At 39.9% G+C, this 21,020-nt stretch overlaps 1 protein-coding gene across 1 annotated transcript in view; it reads left to right on the top strand.

The window, feature by feature from the left end:
* The first annotated feature begins 361 nt into the window (after positions 1–361).
* mindy4 (MINDY lysine 48 deubiquitinase 4) overlaps positions 362–21,020 on the top strand; it is a 33,670-nt gene continuing 13,011 nt past the window's right edge. The window contains 12 exon segments of the mRNA XM_036579582.1: positions 362–686; positions 6,893–7,012; positions 7,100–7,305; positions 11,057–11,315; positions 12,361–12,596; positions 13,594–13,652; positions 13,930–14,039; positions 15,149–15,172; positions 15,174–15,264; positions 19,175–19,265; positions 19,519–19,620; positions 19,706–19,769. Coding sequence (XP_036435475.1) covers positions 627–686; positions 6,893–7,012; positions 7,100–7,305; positions 11,057–11,315; positions 12,361–12,596; positions 13,594–13,652; positions 13,930–14,039; positions 15,149–15,172; positions 15,174–15,264; positions 19,175–19,265; positions 19,519–19,620; positions 19,706–19,769 — 1,422 coding nt within the window. The 5' untranslated portion in view covers positions 362–626.

Genomic DNA, 21,020 nt, shown 5'->3' with positions numbered 1-21,020 from the left:
TGCTGCTGCACAAAAGCTCGTCCTTATCCGGGCTGTACCACCAGCAAGAGGGTGTTTATCACACAAAGTCTGCTATGTCTGTATTCTGTGCGGATAACTGAGAACAGTCTCCTGTAATTGCGAATAAGACTAATAAATATTTATGTGATGAAACGGGGCTAAAAACTTGCTCGCTTTCTGTTTTCAACCGCTCCGTTATATCTGTTTTCTAAGGTTGCCATAGTGATTTGAACGACTTCTCAACCGTCCAATCAGCGGACCGCTTCTGAGCCCGAATAGCCAATCCTAGCACAGGAGCTGGGATACTAGCCAATCACAGCACAGGAGGCGGGATAACCAGCCCATTAGCGGACTATCGTTAGCTGCCTTGGCGGCTGAGTTATACGCTCGTCCAGACAGCGTAACGTTAGATGTTGTGTCAAAAATGCGGAAAGGCTGAATGTATATGCGGTTAAACCGAGCCCTGCTGCTTTATTTATACATGAAAAGATTATATGAAAAGATATTCGCTCACTTGTTCTTTGTTTTTAGCTGCCCAGTTGAGCAACGTTAGCTAAGCTAGCCAGGCTAACTCAGCTCCTGTCTATCAGTGTTTGTTTACTCGGTCACCGAGTCAGTAAGTCATCATGAGGAAAGATGTGGAAGAGGTCGCAGCAGCTCTTGTACGAGAATATCTCAGTCGAAAGGTGGGTGACCTGACGATGCTTAGTGCCTTTTCCCGACAGGGCCCAAGCTAGAGACTAAACTGAAGTCAGCAGCTTTCCGTTCTCCACATTCTTGTTCGAATTTTGCCGTTCCACCTTAAATTTTGCCAGGCCTGGGGCGCCAGAATGTAGCTGCTGCACCATTTAAGGTGGAACGGGGAAGATTTGAGGACAAATCTGGCGAATAGGAAGCCAACTTCAGCCTCAGCTTCAGCAAGAGGTGCTGACTAACATCCCCACCACCCTCTCCAAAGGCGTTTTCTGGGGTTTGGTTCCTGTGTTGTGTAGTAAAGACATTCCCTTTAGTGTTTTCATGCTTCAATAATGCTACAACATTAATACTTAATTGTTTTTAGCCAGCAAGACTCAGGAATTTAGGGATTTCAGACAAAAATAGCAGCAGAAGAGAAACACCACCTTTCTAAATTCACATTTCTTGTAGCACCTGATCTGTTTGTGTCATCATCATTGAGGGATGTTTACAGAGTCTCTAAAGTGACACGGTGGTTATTTTTAAATAAAGTTTAATATGTTGAGTCCACAAGTTGCTATATAGAGGCCACAAATTGATATATTGGGGCCATGAGTTTCTATATTGAGGCCATGAGCTACTGTATTGAGACCACAAATAACTACATTGAGGCCACGAATTCTTATATTGAGGCCACAAGTTATGAAAATACTTAACATGTGGCCTCAATATAAGAATCTTGGCCACGCCTTATAAAAATTATACAGCAGTTAGTTCCGGCCACGTGAGCTGATTGGTTGAGAAGCGTTCTAACCGTGCTGTTATTTCACCATAACATCATGTTTTTTTCACAAGCACTGTATCACTCCGCAGAGACGCCGCTGCTAAGCAACGACTTTGACGGCTGTAGGAGACGCTCAAGCTATTTGAACGTTTTTACTTCTTACTTTGCCACAAACAGAAAACGGACACTTTTAAGATCACATTTGACCAACAGCCGATTTGGTCAGACTCTGAAGATGAGACGACACTAAATTCCCAAACTGTCATCACCACTGAGCAGCTTTTCAGTCGGCAGCTGTGACAGAAGAACAGCTAAACAACCTGGAATCAGCCAGAAATGAACCCAATACCATTCGCCAAACTAAATGGGCTGTAAGATGCTTTACAGACTGGCTGGAACAAAACAACATTAATACTGATCTGGCAAAAACTGACAAAACTGAGCTAAACTTGATATTGCGGCAGTTTTATGGCTCAGTCCGATTTGGTCAGACTCTGAAGATCAGACTACACGTTTGGCGAATGGTATTGGGTTCATTTCTGGCTGATTCCAGGTTGTTTAGCTGTTCTTCTGTCACAGCTGCCGACTGAAAAGCTGCTCAGTGGTGATGACAGTTTGGGAATTTAGTGTGAGGAGCTGGAGAACGAACTGCCGGCTGAGCAGCGAGTGGGCGGAGCTCGTTACTCTGACGTAGCAACAAGCTGCTTGTTAATGAGCTATAATTTGGCAGAAGGAACTGCGAACATTAAAACATATTAAATACAGCGTTCACGGCCCAGTTTATTAATTCATTACTTTATTTATTTAACTGCTGTATAAAAGCATCACGGCTGTGATGATCTATGTCGACCAAATCACAGCCGTGATGTTATTTCGCGATAACACACTCCCTCTCGTGTTCTGTTGCTTAAATAATCACCACGTCACCTTGGGGGCTCCGCAGACATTTACTGTGAAGAATGAAATTATCTTTAGCAACATACATCATCCAGACACTTTCTCAGGAACACCAATCAAATGCTGGGAATGACTCCAACTTTGCTTTCAGAGCAGCCTGGATTTTTCATGGCATGGATTCACAAAGGTTCTGGAAACATTCTTTAGATATCCTGGTCAATGCTGACGTGATGGTTCACCTGTTGGGTTCAGATCTACTGACCAGAAAGGCCACAGAAGTGTAGCGAACCCATTGCTGTGTTCATAGAACCAGTTAAAGGTGACTCGTGACTTTGTGACAAGGTGCATTATCATCAGTGGTGGATCAAGAAATTTTTACTGGGGTGGTGATGGGGTGGGGGTGAGGGGTGTTGGTGAGAGGTTGCACGGTTGTTCAACCAATCACAGTTCATAGATAGCAAAACAACTCTCCTCTTAAAGGTGTAAACACCCACCCCCCCATAGCGAGTTGGAAGCCAATAATGTGGCAGAAATTTTGGGGTGTCATCTTGGGAGGCCAATCATATTTCAGGAGGGTTGTTGGCCACCTTGGGCTCCTTGGCCACCCCTTTAAAACCGCGCATGGTTATCATGCTGGATGTAGCCATTAGGAGGTGGTAAACTGTGGCCACATGTTCATCAGCAATGCTCAGAGGGGCCATTGCATTCAAAGGATGCTCAGCTGATATTAGGAGCCCCAGTGTGTGCCAAGAAAACATTACCTACACCATAACACCACCACCAATTTTTGAAACAAAGCACGGTCTATGGATTCATATAAGAAATCAAGCAGGAATCGAGACCTGTTAGACCAGCCGACGCTTTTCCAATCTTCAGCTGTGCCCACTGTAGCCTTAGATTCCTGTTCTTTGCTGACAGGATTAGAACTCGATTTGATGTAATGTTGAAGCCCATCCTCCTCATGGTTTGACGTGTTGCGCATTTAAAGATGCTTTCCTGATCACTGCTGTAGTAAAGAGCGTTATTTGAGTGACAGTAGCCTTCCTGTCAGCTCGAGCAAGTCTGGTCATTCTCCTTCTTTCACCAACAAAGCATTTATGCCCATAGAACTGCTGCTCACTGGATGCTTTATGTTGTTCGCACCATTCTAGTCAACTGTAGTGGCTGTTGTGCATGAAAATCCCAGGAGATCAGCAGTTTATGAAGTACTCAATCTACCATGTCTCACCCCAACAGTCATTGCATGGTCACTTAGATTAAAGCTGCACTATGTACGCTTTGGGGATTTGGAGACCTCTCTGGTGGAAATGTGTAATTGCATGCAGTGTGGTGAAGAACATTTTATAGCATGGGTTATGCTCCTTTACGGGTTGACTTGCAGCAGCGAACGCACCATGTTTTAGCCCGTTTTTATTCTCCTAACTCAGTAATGCTGCTTCTTTTAAGTCGAACAAGCTTTCACTAAAGCTGCTTGACCTGTGTCTGCATGATTTTATGCGTTGCTCTGCTGCAACATGATTGGCTGAGCAGGTGTACAGGTAAAATACCCTAATAAAATACCCTAGCATCTCTCTTTGATGGGACTAAGGGGGCATAATTAGGCAACTTTATTACATAACATTTTAAAGGGAAGGCTTTTGATACATAGAAACATAGTTAAGCATAGTTAAATTCTTTGGGATGCACTGAATTGTGGGCCAGTATCTGATACACCGATCAGGCATAACATTGACACTATGTCCTTGTTTCTACGCTCATTGTCCATTTTATCAGCTCCACTTACTATATAGGTGCACTTTGTAGTTCTACAGTTACAGACTGTAGTCCTGCATACTTTGTTAGCCCCCTTTTACCCTGTTCTTCAGTGGTCAGGACCCCCATGGACCCTCACAGGGCAGGTACTATTTGGGTGGTGGATCATTCTCAGCACTGCAGTGACACTGACGTGGTGGTGGTGTGTTAGTGTGTGTTGTGCTGGTCTGAGTGGATCAGACACAGCAGTGTCTTCATTGGTTACTTATGTAGGCCAGGTTGCATTTTACCATGTATCATAAATGACGCAAGATACAGTTTGAATTTGTAGTTTTATTTCCGTTATTTAGTTTAATCCACTCAGAGGAGCAAAATGAAGGAAAAACATCAAACCAAGCATTTAAAAATTTTGCAAACAAGAACTAGAGGTGATGGCGGAAGAAACAGCCAACAGGAAAAAAAATCCACATTGGAAAATACAATAACTGGGGGGTGACAGACGAGGATGAGGAGCAGCAGAGGCAGCAAACCGTGATAAATTTAGATGCTCACTTTGTCAACTCTTACATCGTAAGACAAGTGTGAAACTGTAGTAAGGTTAAGAAAACATTTAAGAACATAATATTTTCAAGAAAACCACTTGTTCTTAGAATTATTACTAAGAAAATAGTTAAGAAAATGAAAATAAGATAGTTCTTAAGAAGTTATTTGAAGAATAACAATTACTCATAACTTTTTCCTTAAGAATGAAGTTAAGAAAAAAACACATATTTAAGAAGATTTTCTTTCTTAAGACACTTTCGTGAATCCGGCCCCAATGGTGATTAACTGAAAACTTAAGTAAGGCAAGAAAAAGTGCCGAAACATCAGCAGGACAAATGTTAGGGTCTCATTCCTTTATGTAGGTCAGTATTTTGCATATATCTTCTTCTGGATGAGAGCTTGAAGCCTTCTAGGCGTGGAGTCCATGAGTTTGCACAACTGCAGCTCAGCCAGGCTTGTTGGATGTTCTTGTTTGGATGGTCAGAGCATGGCAGGTCTCTTTCCACCACCTCAGTACATTTTTCACTCTTGATTTTGAAATTTTCAGTGTATTAAAAATCTTTTTCTGAGACGTTTTATTACCAAGAGACAGTATTTATTTTTCAGGTTAATTCATCTCAGTATTCAAGTTTTTTTCTAGCTTTCGAACTTTCTTTGTTTTTCAGAATGTCAAGGTAATTTGTTTGGAAGTAAAATGAGGGGATTAGGTGAACGTCTTTTAGCTTGCTATTGCTCAAATGGAAAGTATTGACTGATATATAATAAAATAACTAGAATGATTTAGGTGGTAAAGTACAGTATCTACAGTACATTAACAATTTAAATAATTCTAAAAAGTAAATGATGATACAAAGCGGCTCAAAACTACTTTTGAGCACTTTAACTTTCATTTGTAAAGGGTTAAAATGCAGTAAAATTAATAAAATGCAGATATTTTTGCACCGTGGCCCAGCATCACCTAAACATTCTGCACTTCTGGAGAAGATAAATACATCAGTAAATATCAGCCAAATCTAAACATCTATTTATTTTTTATATTTCTTAAGCAAATATATACCGATATCATTGTGCGTCCCTATTCTTTACTGTTTGCTGGGGTTCTGCTGAGCACCTTACATGCAAGACAGAAATTCCTTTTTCTTTGTTATTCTAACATTATCTAATCCCATTTCCCAAAAAGTTGGGATGCTGTGCAAAATGTAAATAAAAACAAAATGCAATGATGTGGAAATCATTTAAACCCTATATTTAATTGAAAGTAGTACAAAGACAACAAATCAGATGTTGAAACTGAGAAATATTATTGTTTTTTGAAAAATATGTGCCAATTTTGAATTTGATGCCAACAGCATCTTCTAAAAAAGTTGGGACGGGGGCAATAAAAGGCTGGTAAAGTTGTGTAATACTAACAAAAGCACCTGGTGGTTGATTGGCAACAGGTCAGTAACATGATTGGGTATAAAAAAGCATCTCAGAGAGGCGGAGTCTTTCAGAAGTAAAGATGAGGAGGGGTTCACCACTCCGTGAAAGACTGTGCAAGCAAATAGTGCAACAATTCAAGAATAACGTTTCTCAACATAAAACAGCAAAGAACTTTTGCTTTTCATCATCTACGGTACATAATAACATTAAAAGATTCAGAAAATCTGGAGAAATCTCTGAATCGAAGGGACAAGGCCAAAAACCAGTATTTGCTGGCTGTGATCTTTGGGCCCTCAGGCAGCACTGCATTAAAAACAGACATGATTCTGTAGTGGAAATCACTGCATGGGCTCAGAAACACTTCTGAAAACCACTGTCTGTAAACACAGTTCATAACTGCATCCACAAATGCGAGTTAAAAACGCAAAGAAGAAACTGTACATAAACAGAATCCAGAAATGCTGCCACCTTCTCTGGGCCTGAGCTCATTTAAAATATACTGAGGAGAAGTGGAAAAGTGTCCTGTGGTCCAACGAATCAACATTTGGAATTTTTGATGGAATTTTTTCTTTTTGAAAATCATGGACGCTGTGTCCTCCAGGCTAAAGACCACTCAGCTTGTTATCAAGCTTGTGCCCAGTTCAAAAGCCAGTATTCATGATGGTATAGGGGGGCATTAGTGCATCTTATTTTTATTTACATTCTGCACAGCGTCCCAACTTTTTTGGAAATGGGGTTGTACTTCAGTGTCTATTGTCTGCAGATGTTAACATTAGCTGTGTTTGCACAGTGACTAAATATACAAAGTTAATTTTGTAGGGTCTGAAGAAAACGATTGCTTGTATGGACGAGGAGCTTCCACGAACGAACTTAAGCATCAACAACAGGTCAGATCTGCGCAGAATCCTTCACTTGGAGAGTCTGTATAAAAAGAATAAGGTAAGAGCTTTTATAGTGATTAACCTGATTATATCCAAGATAACAAGCATCTGTTTAGGTTCATCTTCTTCTCTGCGCTTTCTGCAGTCTGAAGAACACCCACTGAAATCAATGCTGGAGATCATGGTGAAGGAGCAGATGAGAAAGAGTGGAGATGCGAAGAGATGCCACCTTGTGGACAACCGAACTCTGTCAGCTGAGGAAAATGTGCCTGGTTCAGCCTCCACTACGAATGATGCCTCATATATGTGGAAAGACAGAGATCTCGCTGGTCAATATGGGGATAGTTTGAGGTATCTGCAGTATTTGAAAAAAGAAATAACAAAAACATTTACACCACTGCTTACAAAATACATTACCTCTGCCACAGTCATACATTTGGACCAAAGTGGAAGTTGTGGTGAGATGCACAACCATTCAAAAGTTTGGAATCACTTGTTTTGTCAGTACTTGCGGTTCTATAGTAACTCACACAGAGGAGATAGTAGATTGAAATACTATAAGCAAGACGCTAGAATGTATTTTAACATGTTTTAGAATCAGAAACAGAATCAAGCTTTATTGGCCAGGTTTGCTTACACATACAAGGAATTTAGTTTTGGTTACAGGAGCTCACAGTGCACAGTATCAAACATTTACTTGTAGTGATTAAAATAAAATAAAAGATAAAACATGCATTCCTACCATCACTCACTCATACACACTACACTATATACCAAGGTATCGCTGCTGTCGGACGAAAACCTATTCCATTTCTCCATTTTTGTTGTTTCTCAGGTTCTGGCATAATCTGTAAATGCCTGTTGTCCTTTACACTTTGTGTAAATTTCATGATGAATGGACCAAAAGAAACGGCCCAAAATGACTTGGAGAAAAGTCTGGTTCCATTGACTTACATTAAAAGTAGAGTCCGTTTTTTCCTTCTCCTGTAAAGTTGCCATTTTGGAGATACGGGGTTTTCTTCGACAACAGCGATATATAAAAGTGCAGTTTAGAAGCTGGAATATTGTTTATGTGAAATATTTTGACTGTTCAAGAGAGTAAATTTTTTTCAGTCTACTTTATAGTCTACTTTTTGGGAGCATCAAGAAGTTATTACATGATAAATAATTTATTGTTATTATTATCTAAGAATATTATTATCTAAGAATACCAGACAGACCTTTTAAAATACCAGACATTCTGGATGTTAATTTTAGTATGACCTCATCCTCACTGGGCCTTATTCACCAGTATTTTCCTATGTTTGTTTCTAAACGTGTTCTTGAGAAAGGTCCTAAGAAAAAGTCCACGTCAGATTCATGACGTGTTCTTAACTCGCAGAACTGTTCACGTTTGTGCTCTTGAGTGTGTAGATTCTGTCCTTACCTAAGAACAAATCCTAAATAAGAGAACATTGGTGAATGTCAAAATCTTCCTGAAAACTGCGTAAGTGGGTTTGGAGAAGAAATTTCTTCTTAAGAACGGTTGGTGAATGAGGCCCATTGAGAATGAAGTCATACTAAAATTAATATCCAAAATGTCTTGTATTTTAAAAGTGGTGCTTAGATAATAATAATAATAATAATAATAATAATAAATCATTTACCATGTAATAACTATTTGATGCTCCCAAAAACTAGACATAGTAAATAAACTGTTGAAACATGTTCTAGTGTCTTGCTTACGGTATTACAATCTACTGTCTACTCTGAGTAAGTTATTATTGAATTATTATTGAACCGAGGCTATTGACATGACAAGTGATTCCAAACTTTTGAATGATTGTGCATCTCACCACAGCTTCCACTTTGGTCCAAATGTGTGACCGCTGTTTTACGGTAATCGTTTACAGCTCTGTCCATAATTCTGGACACATCTAATGTTTCTTTATTTTTCCTACTAATTCCAACCTATAACGTTGAAGAGCACCGGCATCATATTAGAATATTTTTATGCATGCACATGCCACAAAAAAAAATTACATTACTGAAAAATGTTGATTCCAAACTTCTGAATGGCAGTGTTTGACATATTTATTACATTTCAGCTTGTATTTTGACAACAATGGATCAGATTCTACAAAAAAACAATTTGCTTTTTCGAAAACAAAACATTGGATTCTGTCTGCAAAATCACCGAAACATGTCCATTTATTCTTCACCACACATACACTGATTCAGAATAACTGATGCATCACTGTACAGTCTGTATGCTGAACCTCGAATGAGGTTACTGGAGGAGGATGATCAAGTACTGAAGACTGGTGGAAGAAACTTCAACAGCCTTCTGTAAGGCCCAATCCCATTTCACACCTCGCCCCTACCTCTTACCCCTTTAGCCCTCTGTTTTGTGCATTCACGTCTAGGGGTAGGGTGTCCCGATTCTTGTTGAGATAGAGGGGGAGGGTGAAGGGTTGGGGCTACATGGCCCTCCAAACGGAGGTTTTTCAGAGACTCCAAACAGAGAGTTATGAGAAAAAGAGAAAAACTGGCATGATGGAGAACAAGAGACCAAAGAAACCCACAAATGTGAGAATTTTCTCTGTTAAAATTACGATAACCACTGTATATACTTAGTTTAATGTCATTTCAGTGTATTTTGGTTGTTTTCTTCATAACAAGCATAAAAAATCGCTAATAGCATGCTAATGTCTCGGTAGCTAGCTAGCTAACTTTCCCGTTCCACCTCAAATAGTCCAGCAGTTCTGACACCTGAACCGCTAGAATGCCAAGTATATGTAACTGCTGCACCATTTAAGGTGGAACGGGAAAATTCGAACAAGAACCTGGTGAATATCTGACTTCAGCTTCACATCACTGAAGAATTAGGGGGGGGGTGATAATAAATAATTGCCCCCCTCTTTGAAGATCATATGATGCCCTAAATGTAACTAAAGCCCAGCAGTGAGGAGCTGAACTTTACCCTCCTCTGCTGTCACTGCAGACTGGCAGGGTCGCCTACAGAGCAGCGCCAGTAGCTGTTAATGAAGTAATGATCTATTTATTTGAGGGTCCCATTTCAGAGGAAAGATTTCAACCACTACCCTGTAACTCAGTTCCAAGGGGTTAGGGTGACACTCAAAAACAAGGGGTAGTGGTAAAAATAAGAAATGGGATTGGGCCTCAGTGGATGACACGGCACTCATAGCACAAAATCTACAGACCTGAAGACTCTTATAAGGAACATTAAAGAAAAAGATGGGATGGGCTCAATATAACGAAGACGGTTATGAGACCACTAAAGTCACCATTGTTGGAGAATATGTAAAAATGGTGGACAGCTTTTACCAACTTTAGGATCCAGCAGTTGAGAAATACGATGACAGGCTGACACTTGCCAGAACAAGGATGAAGGAGCTTGAAAAGATCCTCAAATTTCTATGTATTGCAATTTATGTCTACAAACAAAGATCAGGATTGTCCAGGCTGTGGTCGTTTCTGTGGTTCTTTATGGATGTGAAACCTGGACAATAAAGAAATGGGACAGTAAAAATATTGATGCCTGTGAACTTTGGGTTTGGCAAAGACTTTTATGAGCACCTTGGACGGCAAACAAATGGATCATTGACCAAATCAAGCCTCACGTCTCACTCGAAGCTCAGTTAACTAAACCCAAGCTCTTTATTTTGGACGTGTTTTGAGAAGAGCTAGTTAATTGGAGAAGTCAGTTGGAACAGTTGAAGGTAAAAGAGGAAGAGGACAGCCAACAACAAGCCATTTAGAGGGCTAAAAAGCCAAACAGAAGACAGGACATTCTGGAGAAACACCATCTGTCTGGTTGCCAAGAGTCTGAACCGACTTGATGGCGCTGAATCATCATCATCATCATTATAATCATAATCGTGACAATACACTGAAAATGACACATTTCATTAACATGCAACCAGTTGGCACATTTGAATCATTGAATCTTTGTTCAGTGTATTCAGTGAATTACCACTAAATGTGTTGATATAAAATAAAATTGACTCATTTTTAATATTTTTAATACATTGAATCATTTCTCTGATCATATCAGTCGGGCGCTCTTGAACACAAACGTTTCTGTAACTTTTTTTTGCAGTTTATCTGAGAGCAGCGGTGCTGTGTCCCAGCTTACGGCATCTCCAGCAAAAGAAAGTCCTTCACCAAAGAGCTCCAAGAGCATTTCTCTCTGTGAGAGAGGCATATTTCTCCCATCCTCCAGCCAGGACAGCTTCTTTGCGTCCTCTAAAGTAGGATTAGGTTCTGAGAGGAAGAATAGTGATGTGGATGTCCAGGGGAGCAGGACCAGCAGAATGAGGAGAGGCATCATGGCAGGCCCCATTACTACCTCCTCCCAGGTGTGCTCCTTTCCATACTTTACCTTAATGTCTCACCTTATTGGTAGATTTGGCTCAGAGTCACTCATTATTCATATTTTATATACGGTTGTTTGGATAGAAATAAAAAAAAGTGTGGCCTGTGCAAAACGAATGGCACTTTTAATGTTATGTTTTAATGTTTCTAATATGTTAAATTTAGCAAATACATAGAAATTTATGTCATTTTCATTTCTATTTTCGCTGGTTTAAAGTACAGACAAATGCTGCTCACTGCTCCCAAAGATTCCACTGCTATGCTTAGACTAAACGAGTTTCCATCGGATCATTCAGCGTGCTTTCAAGAGCTAATCAGTATACATCTGACACGCCTATGCTTACTATACCAATTTTACGGTAAAACATTTGTATTTGGTTAATATAGACTAATATGTATATATATGTATATCGTCCCTGTCCAATGAAAAACATGTATCTTTTGTAAAAAACAGGAAAATATACTTTTTTTTTAGCCTCATTTTTCTTACATAAGTTGTTATACATTTTTTAAACATCACTGACTGGCTGTGCCTTCAGTCCAATGGCCCAGCAGAACACCAAAAATAACCGCTCTGTGGTTTAAGTCCTGCTTTGTGTGTACAGGGTATAAATGGCGTTTGGTGAAGTTACTTCACAGTGAGTCTGATGATCATGACTGCTGTGTTATTTCAGCAGAGAATAATGTATTTGTGAAAAGACTGTGTCAGATATTTGATTCACCTTGATGGAACTGCGCAGACCGGAGCGGGGCAAAATGTTTCGGTTGCGGGCGGGAGCGGGACAAATGATGCTGATTTTCTGCGGGAGCGGGATGAAATCCTGCGGATTTCTAGTTCATAGTGTTCTTTTTTGCAAAAGCAGCGTTCCAAACAAAAATAACAGGCTATAAGGTTATTTTCAGTAATCCAAGAAGAGTCCATTTTTAACTCACTTTATTTGTTTAGCTGTCGTGTGAAGTTCTGATAAAACTGTTGTTGCTGTTGGTACTTTAATGAACTGTGATGGTGAATACGGTTTCTTTTTGTAGGAAAACAGCAGGAGACGTCCTGCCCGGAGAACACCAGGCTCTTTGTGTCTAGATAAGCCTGAAGATGATTCAGACAGGGTGAACTGGATGGGCCAAAGCAGCAGTTTGGATGCTGGACTCACTGAGGCTGATGGAACTAGGCCTTTTGAGAGAGCTAGCAGCCTGTCTGTCGGTTCACATAGACAAAATATGGACAGCAGTGAGTTTGACGGAGTGCATAGAGTCAAACTTCACAAGTAAGCCTTTCTCTGCGTCTTTTTTTTTGACCTTGACATTGGCAGTTTACATAAGCAGCACTTTAGGCCAGATGTACACACGAGTGTAGGCGAACGGCAAAATGTGATGCAATAGAATCGTTTTTTAGGATTTAGTTTCGTGCGGAATATTCTTTTCAAGCCGTGGCCACAGGAGAGAGAGGGAAAGATGGAGAGCAATAGATTATGAACAAAAGCCAAGTCTTAACTTAGAACAGTTCACAGCAGCGCTGCAGGGGTCAACATTATACCCCATCCGAATGACTTAAAATGGTGCCATAAAATGGGATGACTCTTACTTCAGGGGGGGGATGGCGGCCCTAGGTGAGAAACACTTTGCTCTACAGGACACAGAAGTAGAATCGCAAGAATTTACGCTCAGCCCAATGTCTAGTGGGTCGGACGAAAAAAAAACTTTGTAGGCCAGTAACGAATCAACAGTGTGTTAAAGGGGAGCTCCACCGATTTTGCAAAACTATTTAACCATTCAATGGTTTACATGTGAACAAAATCACTCAGAGTGGTTCGGTGTGAAATGAGCCTTTCTAGAGAAATTTAGTCAGAATTGTTCACTGTTATATTACTAGGAACGAGATGTCTGATGCGTTTAATGGCTCTAAAAGCTACATGCTGTTAACTTATTACACAGAATGGTTATAAATGCGTTGCTTGATAGCTGAGACATTGTTTTGTGATAGTTTTGTTAAAACGTATTTTTAGTATAAACTATTACTCCAGGATTATTTCTGTGTTAAAAGCTTAGTGTATTATTTGTGAATGTGTTCTTATTGTTCTTATTGTAATTCTTATTGTTCATAAAATGCATGTTTAAGCTTGTGTGCCAGATTTGTACATAACACATTGGCAGAATCCATCAGATTTCCACCTGAAACTATGCCATGACTTTTAGGACCTGTGCGTGTTCTGAGCTGTGTTAATCCAATTCCTTGATTATAAGGTTTTGCTATTTTCTCTACAGAAACAAATCAGCTTGCAGTCCAAGAGTGGATGGTCTCCATATGGCGGGACTGGTTCTGGGTAGGGCTTCTATAATGTTCCTCAGACTGCAGTTCATACCATGGTTCACAGCCAAACGAACTGCAGAATAACATCTGTAATATTGCCTTTGATATTGTGCTCTTTATGGTCCATACTTATGATATCAAAGGTAGTACATTCATCCTCTTTTTGGGACCTCAAGCCAAATGCTTGTTAAGACTTTGGAAACCAGTAGCATCCCTGAATGGATTTTGCTTGATATTTGTCTTTTATTAAATTTAAATGTCGGATGATTTTGATTTGTGTCTTTTTGCAGATGACATAGATGATGAGGAGGACTTACCTGGTCTTTCTACAGTGCTGGTCAACAACTCTTTACCTCAACACAATTTGAACAAACGTCCCATGGACCAGCAACTGGCTACTGTAAGTGTGGCTTCACTGAGAGTTAAAAAATTACCTAAAAGTGCAAATGTGGTGAACACTGAATGAAAGGTAGCAGGAACCAGTGGGGAACCATGACTGTTAGAACTAGGCCTATAGTTTGGGCCATAAATTGATTAAAAGTGATTAAAAACAAGGAAAAAAACTCTACGATAATGCTCATTTCTGCTAGCGGGTTTCTCCTATGGATTTCTAATAGTATGTTAGCAGTATGTAATAGTATGAGCTTGTATGAATCAGTTTTACAGTGATTCCTTTAGTAAAGAGTCCTGTCAATCATATTAGTGACCTGTTGCCCCCAGGTGTTTGTTGCCCCCCGTCCCAACTTGTTTGGAACGTGTTGTTGGCATTAAATTCAAAATTGGCATATATTTTTCAAAAAACAATACAATTTCTCAGTTTCAACATTTAATATGTTGTCTTTGTGCTATTGTCAATGAAATATAGGGTTTAAATGATTTGCACATCGTTGCATTTTGTTTTTATTTACATTTTGCATAGGGTCCCAACTTTTTTCGGAAATGGGGTTGTATATTAAAAAAGTTTTTTTAAACAGACTATTTTTGAAATGGTTTCTGATGTCCTGTCATAGAGCTGCCGCCACTGTTTTCCATTCCTAACAACTAACCGAAACCTGCTTTGACTCTGGCTCATATTCAAAGTGATTCATCTAGAACTTCTAGAAAACCTAGAGTTTCACAAAAGTGGTCCTGTTGTAAATCAAAACATGATTGTTTGATTCCTCTGTCACTTCCTAATCGTGTTGGTAGTTAATCTGACACAGTAAGTCTTCAGTTTAGCTCCCAAAGTCCTAACCAATGGGAGAGCTTGCTTGGATGTATCTATCATCTGTACTGGATGATTTTCTATTTAAGCCTTTTGTTTCCAAACAAAATGCAACAGTGAAACAAGAGTATTAATGCAATGCTTGTAGAGTTTAAACACAACAAGCATAATGATTCTCTGAAATTAAAATGAGTTAAACATCACAGCTCATATTCTTCACTGAGACTGTTAGCATTTTAAGATGTATTCCGTAAAGTGCTGTTCCTAAAGAATCACATTACTAATTACCTGCTGATTTATTTCAGGCCCTGAAGGAGATCATATTCGGTCTCTCCCATGATGTGTTTCAGCGAGGAGTGGAAACGCCAGAGTTTCACTTTTTCAAATGCACCTGCTCTGAGATACGGGATTGTGCAGAAAAAGTAAAAAAAAGTAAAAAGTAAAAGTAACTGAATCTGAAAGACTGACTTATGCACTAAAATGTCATACAATCATGCCCCCAGGCCTTGATGATCTATGAGATAATACCCAGAGAATGAGATAATCTGAGGGATTTGCTCACTTTACCTAACCTAAAGCTGAAAAAGCAGTAAATGTAGGACTGTGGGGTCCTAACTGCTCCTCCTGTTGGATGGTGGGGATTTTACAATGTCAGAAAATGATGGACTGTGCACGCTGCTTTGGCAAAAGTCAGAGACCACACCAGAGAACTTGTAGAGAGGAGAATTACCGCTCTGTAATGTCTTCTGGGTTTCTCAAACGCTAGAGGGCGCTCCCGAGCGAGTCCAAAATGAATGGGTTGATATGGAGAATTTGAGCAAAATCATAGTTTATAAATACTTAAACATTTTTAATGTAAAAGAATACAATCATCTCCTGAACACAGAACAGCATAAAACATTTTAACACCGCTGTTATATTTTTAAGAGCTTTTAAACTCGAGTTATAGGAGTTTAAAACGGCGCCTCATGTACATCTATGACGTCTCCGCTCACCAACCAATCAGCACTCACTAGCAGTAATACCCGCCTTCTGCTGCCCAAAACCCGTTTACTGTAGAAAAAAAGGAAAAATATAGGTGAGTTTTCTTTGCTTTTTAGTGAAATACATCCTTCTACTTTCTAAACCTAAAGAAACGTTCTAGATAAGTGACTAGAAACATTTTTAACTTTTTCATTTTTAGCCGTTTAGCTCCATTTACTCCCATTCATTGAGGACTCTCTCGTGGGCGCCCTCTGCTGTTTAGCAGTCCTGTTTTTGATATAACGGGGGAAATAGGAAGTGGCCAGGCTCCTCATAAACTGGCTTTGACCACAGTTTATTTATTAAATTTCCAGTCAAAATGGCCATTAAGTACAAGTTATTCACTTTTCCACAAATATTTCTGAGGAGTTTAGATATAAAATATTCCATTTGCATAATGAAGGAGAAGATCAAAGTAAAAAAAAGTCGAAAATGTCGAGCTGTTACAGAGACAAGGAGATAAACAAAAAAGAAAGAACATTTGCAGATCAAACAACGAAGCTTCTGGTGCTCTCAGAACAGTGGACTGACCTCTAGGGGTGTCACGACACAATGTTCATATTCAATTTTTCAGTATGGGGTCTCAAGACGATTTGCGCTGTGAATCAAACACATTTTATTTCATGCTATAAATTCTGTAATACTGGAAATATTATACAGTTTTATGTAACACGGGTTTATTTACCATATTCCTAAAACTAATACTCATCAACGTAAAGAAAGCTCTGCTGTGCGGCTCTCAGGACTGGAAAAAACAGGTTTGGTTAGCCTGCACACTTAAAAAGAAGGTTATTCAAGAGTTCTTTAGTAAAGGAAATAGTTCTATATAGAACTATGGACACTCAAAGAACCCTTTGCGTGATTAAAGATTTCTTTGCATCGTTAAATGGTTCTTCAGATTGATGGACAATGTGCTGTAGATGGTTCTATATAGCACCAAAAACAGGCTTGACGTTGTAACAATAGAAAAACGCTTTTTGGTGCTGCATAGAACCATTTTCAAAAAGGTTCTCTATAGAACCATCTATAGCATATTGTCCATCAATCTGAAGAATGATGCAAAGGGTTCTTTAAGTTCATGGTTCTATACAGAACCATTTTTTTTACTAAAGAACACTTAAAGAACCATCAGTTTTAAGAGTGTACCTTGAACAAAGCTGAAGGCTGAAGCTTCTTAATCTCTAGCTTCCTTGCGAATTTTCTGTTCCACCTTAAATGGTGCAGCAGTTACACTTTGGCTAGTTCGAGCTAACTTCATCTTTGTCCAGCTTGGATGTTTGATGAACTGAGCTGTTTGAAATGACATGTAGAGAGAGCAAACGTTAGCTGGAAGAAGTGAAGTTATCCTCGCGTTCATCTCCTGTTTGGGAACACTCTGGTTTCCCAGTCGAGTGAATAACGACGAGAAAGAGTGGTAGACTAAACGGTGACAGTGTGCCAACACTGAGTGAGTACTGGTGCTAAATGCTAACTCACTTGTGAAGACCTCACACAAATGTGTCAGTCAACAGCGTGAGGAGAAAACACGAGTCACAGCAGCAGCTTCTCCACACAGAATTCAAGCAGCCACCAGGTGTCGATTCTGAACGAGCGAAACAAGTAACTCCACAGGGATGTTTATAGCTTCCAGTTTGCACCAGTGCTCAGTAGAGAAGCCTGGATCTGCAGTTTACTGGCAGCGATTGAGCCACATTGGAAAATCCCCTCTGATTCGCTTCAGCCAGAAGATCAGAGCTACATTTTATAGACAAAAACAAGATCAGATTCGAAATGAACTCGAAACACTCAGAGCCATAGTAACACGTGTTTGAGAAACGCACATGTGCAACATGAAATATGCACCTTGCACTTTTTGAGGAGAAGGAGGGGGCTATCCTACCCACCCAGAGAGAGCGAGGCCAGCTGTGCCCTCTTGGACTCCCGGCCTCAGACAGCTGTAGCATCACCAGCCGTCGAACTTGCCATCTCCTGATGATGGGGCTAACACTTAGACGGTTGCACCACCTTGCACTTTTTTAATGCTATTTTTATTTATTACATTTTTTCTAAGACACTGACTTGCCAGTCAGTGCCAGTTATCCCTTCAACAAGCACTGTAGCCTTTTTGGAAAAAAAACCCCTGAAAAAATAAATAAATAAATAATAAAATTTGAATGTTCCTAATTCAGTATTGGAAATGTATCATATTGTGAGGCAAACATGGCATAGTGTGTCAGATAGGGAAATTAGTGTATTTTTACACCCCAAAGTGCAGACCTCAGCATCATTGAATGTGGGATTACTTTGACTGGGAGAAGAAGAAAGCTCAACCAACTTATAAGACTGAACATTGTAGCCATGGAAACATATCCCTGCAGGTTTCTTTGAACCACTGAAAGTGAGTCTCCTTAACCTATGTGTGGTGTTGGGAGTCTGTGGGACACATTTTCAATGTTTACCAAAAGGAAAAATTATGTGATTTATTATTATTTCATCCTTGGATTCTTGTCCTTGGCTCATTTGCTGTGAAGAACATATAAAATAACCCATTTTCAGTGTCTTCACTCTGTTCACCCCCCACACATTTATATTACACATGTGGTGTTGGGAACCTGCAGGGAGTAAAAGTGTGGAGGTGCTGTGTCCTTCACTCTGTTCTCCTCCTACATGGCCTGCTGTTAGTGTGTGGGTGTCTGTGTGTGTGTGTGTATGTGTGTATGTGCTTGTATATATGTATGTGTGTGTGTGTGAGGGTGGACAACATGGACAGGCTGCTGACTGGCTACTGCTGCTAAAGGAGAACCCTACGCTGGACACTTGTGACATTTTAAACATCTGGTATTTTTACATAAAACGTTATGACTGTATTGATTTTAAAAACAATAATGCAGTCGGTCCAACAAACACATCAACACCACACAAGGGTTAAATAGGAGCTAATAAAGTCACAGTATACACTAAAAAATATGTTGCTTAACTGCAGAGGCAACTTTTTTTGTGTTTTTCCCTGACTTTGAAAAATGAGTAACTTAATGGCCGTTTTAACTGGAAAGGAAGGATGGTCTCTGACTTTTGCACAGTATTGCATGCAAAATTGTTGAGCTAACTAACTAAAATTAGTTCAGTTAGTTTTTATTTGCATGATTACATAAATGAACTGAGATCCTTTCTTTTTTCCATTTTTAACACATTATAAACAGTATCCAAGGTCTGCATGGTGGACGACATTATTAACTGTAAAAAGTCCTCAAACAGGGCTGGAGAGAGAGAGAGAGAGGGCGAGAGAGCATGCCATGATGTGTGTGTGTAAGTGATTATGCCGTTTGACCAGGGAGGGCCGTGTGGCGTGCTTGCTGCTGTCCAGGCCACTGTTCTCCAGAAGCTTCTGTTTGAAAGAACCAGCAGTGACTCATCGTCTGAGTAAGTGCCGTCAAGCATCAATCATCTTCCTTCTTCATGTCATTTAGACCGACTTACTTCATTTAGAGGAAATTTGCTACATCTGCAATATTGAGTTATTTCACTGTTGTTTGGGTTTGATTGGATTGGTATTCATAAAGGGGCCAGTGTTTATGACTGAGGTGTATTTTGAGTTTGGAAAATTGTATTTCACCAATTGATACCCGTCACAAGAGGATATGCGTTTAAATTATGTGTTATTAAATTTGACCAGGAGGCTGCGGGTTTCAGACGCTGTAAGGACGAAGTGCCTGACCGAAGCTCTGGCTGAAATCCTGTGGAGAGCCGGAGACAGGAAGAAAGCCACTGTTGCCATGTAAACAAATGAATTATTTACTGCGATGTCAGACTGCTGTTTTCTTTTGGGAGCAGCTCCTTACCTGCGTATGGTCTCTTTACAGAAACTCGGGCAGAAGTCTGTTCATGCCAGTGGGCCACTACAGATCCGAGGGAGTTCTTGAGACGGTAAAAAAGTTGCTACTTTCAGCATTGATTATTAGATTTTTATTAAAGCTATTTGACAGACTTTTTTGCTCGTAAAGGGAGCAGAGACTACTGAGAATAAAAGGTCCACAAAAATTGTGTTCATGTGTTAGACATCATCGCCACAACATGCTTGTCCAGAAAATGATCTTTTGTTCTGACATCAGTGTCCAGAGACCCATTGACTCGACCATGGCAATATCAGGTTTTCTGTTGGCGGAATGACACCAATAAAAAAGCTGAACAAAGGCAAAGTGTGAGCCAGAGAAGTTAATGTAAAATAGGACTGTGTGTTAAGTAGTATAGGTCACAGGCCCTGATTGATAAAGACATCATTTTACTCAAATTACTGAGCAGATGTTTTATTTGCTCCTTTAGAGAATATCAGCTTAGATTTTGGCCCAATCCCATTTCACCCCTTGCCCCTACCATTTAGCCCTTAGCCCTCTGTTTTGCGCGTTCAAATAGGGTAAGGGTGTCCCAATTTTAGTTGAGATAGAGGGGTAGGGCGAAGTGTTAGGGCTACATGGCCCTCCAAACGGAGGTTTTTCAGAGACTCCAAACAAAGTGATATGAGAAAAAAGAAAAACCATCAAGATGGCTGCGTGAGCGACCGAAGAAACCAAATAATTGGAGTGGGTGATAATAAATGATTGTCTTATCCCCCTCTTTGAAAGCATTTAATGCGCTAAATGTAAATAAAGCCCAGCGGCGAGGTTGCTGGACTTCTCCCTTCTCTGCTATCACTGAAGACACGCTGGGTCGCCTACAGAGCAGCGCTAGAAGGTTGTTAATGAAGTGATCTTTTGTTTTGTTTTTTTTAATTTGAGGGTTGTCCCATTTCGTAGGGCAAGTTTTTAACCACTACCCCTTGTAACTCGCATTTTTTCCCTCAATAAATGAGGTGAAAAAGCAACCTATACAATTGTTTTATAGACAAAGTATAAGTGTTTTTATAGTGTTTAAATGTTCTGCTTTTAGTGTGTCCACTGTGCTGTCCTTTTTATCTCTGTACAGCCATCTGTTTGGAGGGGTGTGAATTGTTTTCATGGTGGGGGGTTTCACCCCTCTCCTTTAACCCCTGTTGATCACTAGTAGCTCAATGTAGAGGCAGTGTTGTCCTAGTTAAACTGATAATAGAGTTACAGGGAAAAATATTCTATTATTTGATTATATTAATCAGAAATATCCACTAAAAGGGCTGCAGAAAATGCCCCAAAATACAAAAAGAAC

This window comes from Colossoma macropomum, unplaced genomic scaffold, assembly GCF_904425465.1.
Source record: "Colossoma macropomum unplaced genomic scaffold, Colossoma_macropomum, whole genome shotgun sequence".
In the NCBI taxonomy this organism is placed as follows: domain Eukaryota; kingdom Metazoa; phylum Chordata; class Actinopteri; order Characiformes; family Serrasalmidae; genus Colossoma; species Colossoma macropomum.
Note: the sequence above shows the minus strand (reverse complement) of the source record. Positions and strands in the feature narration are given on the sequence as shown.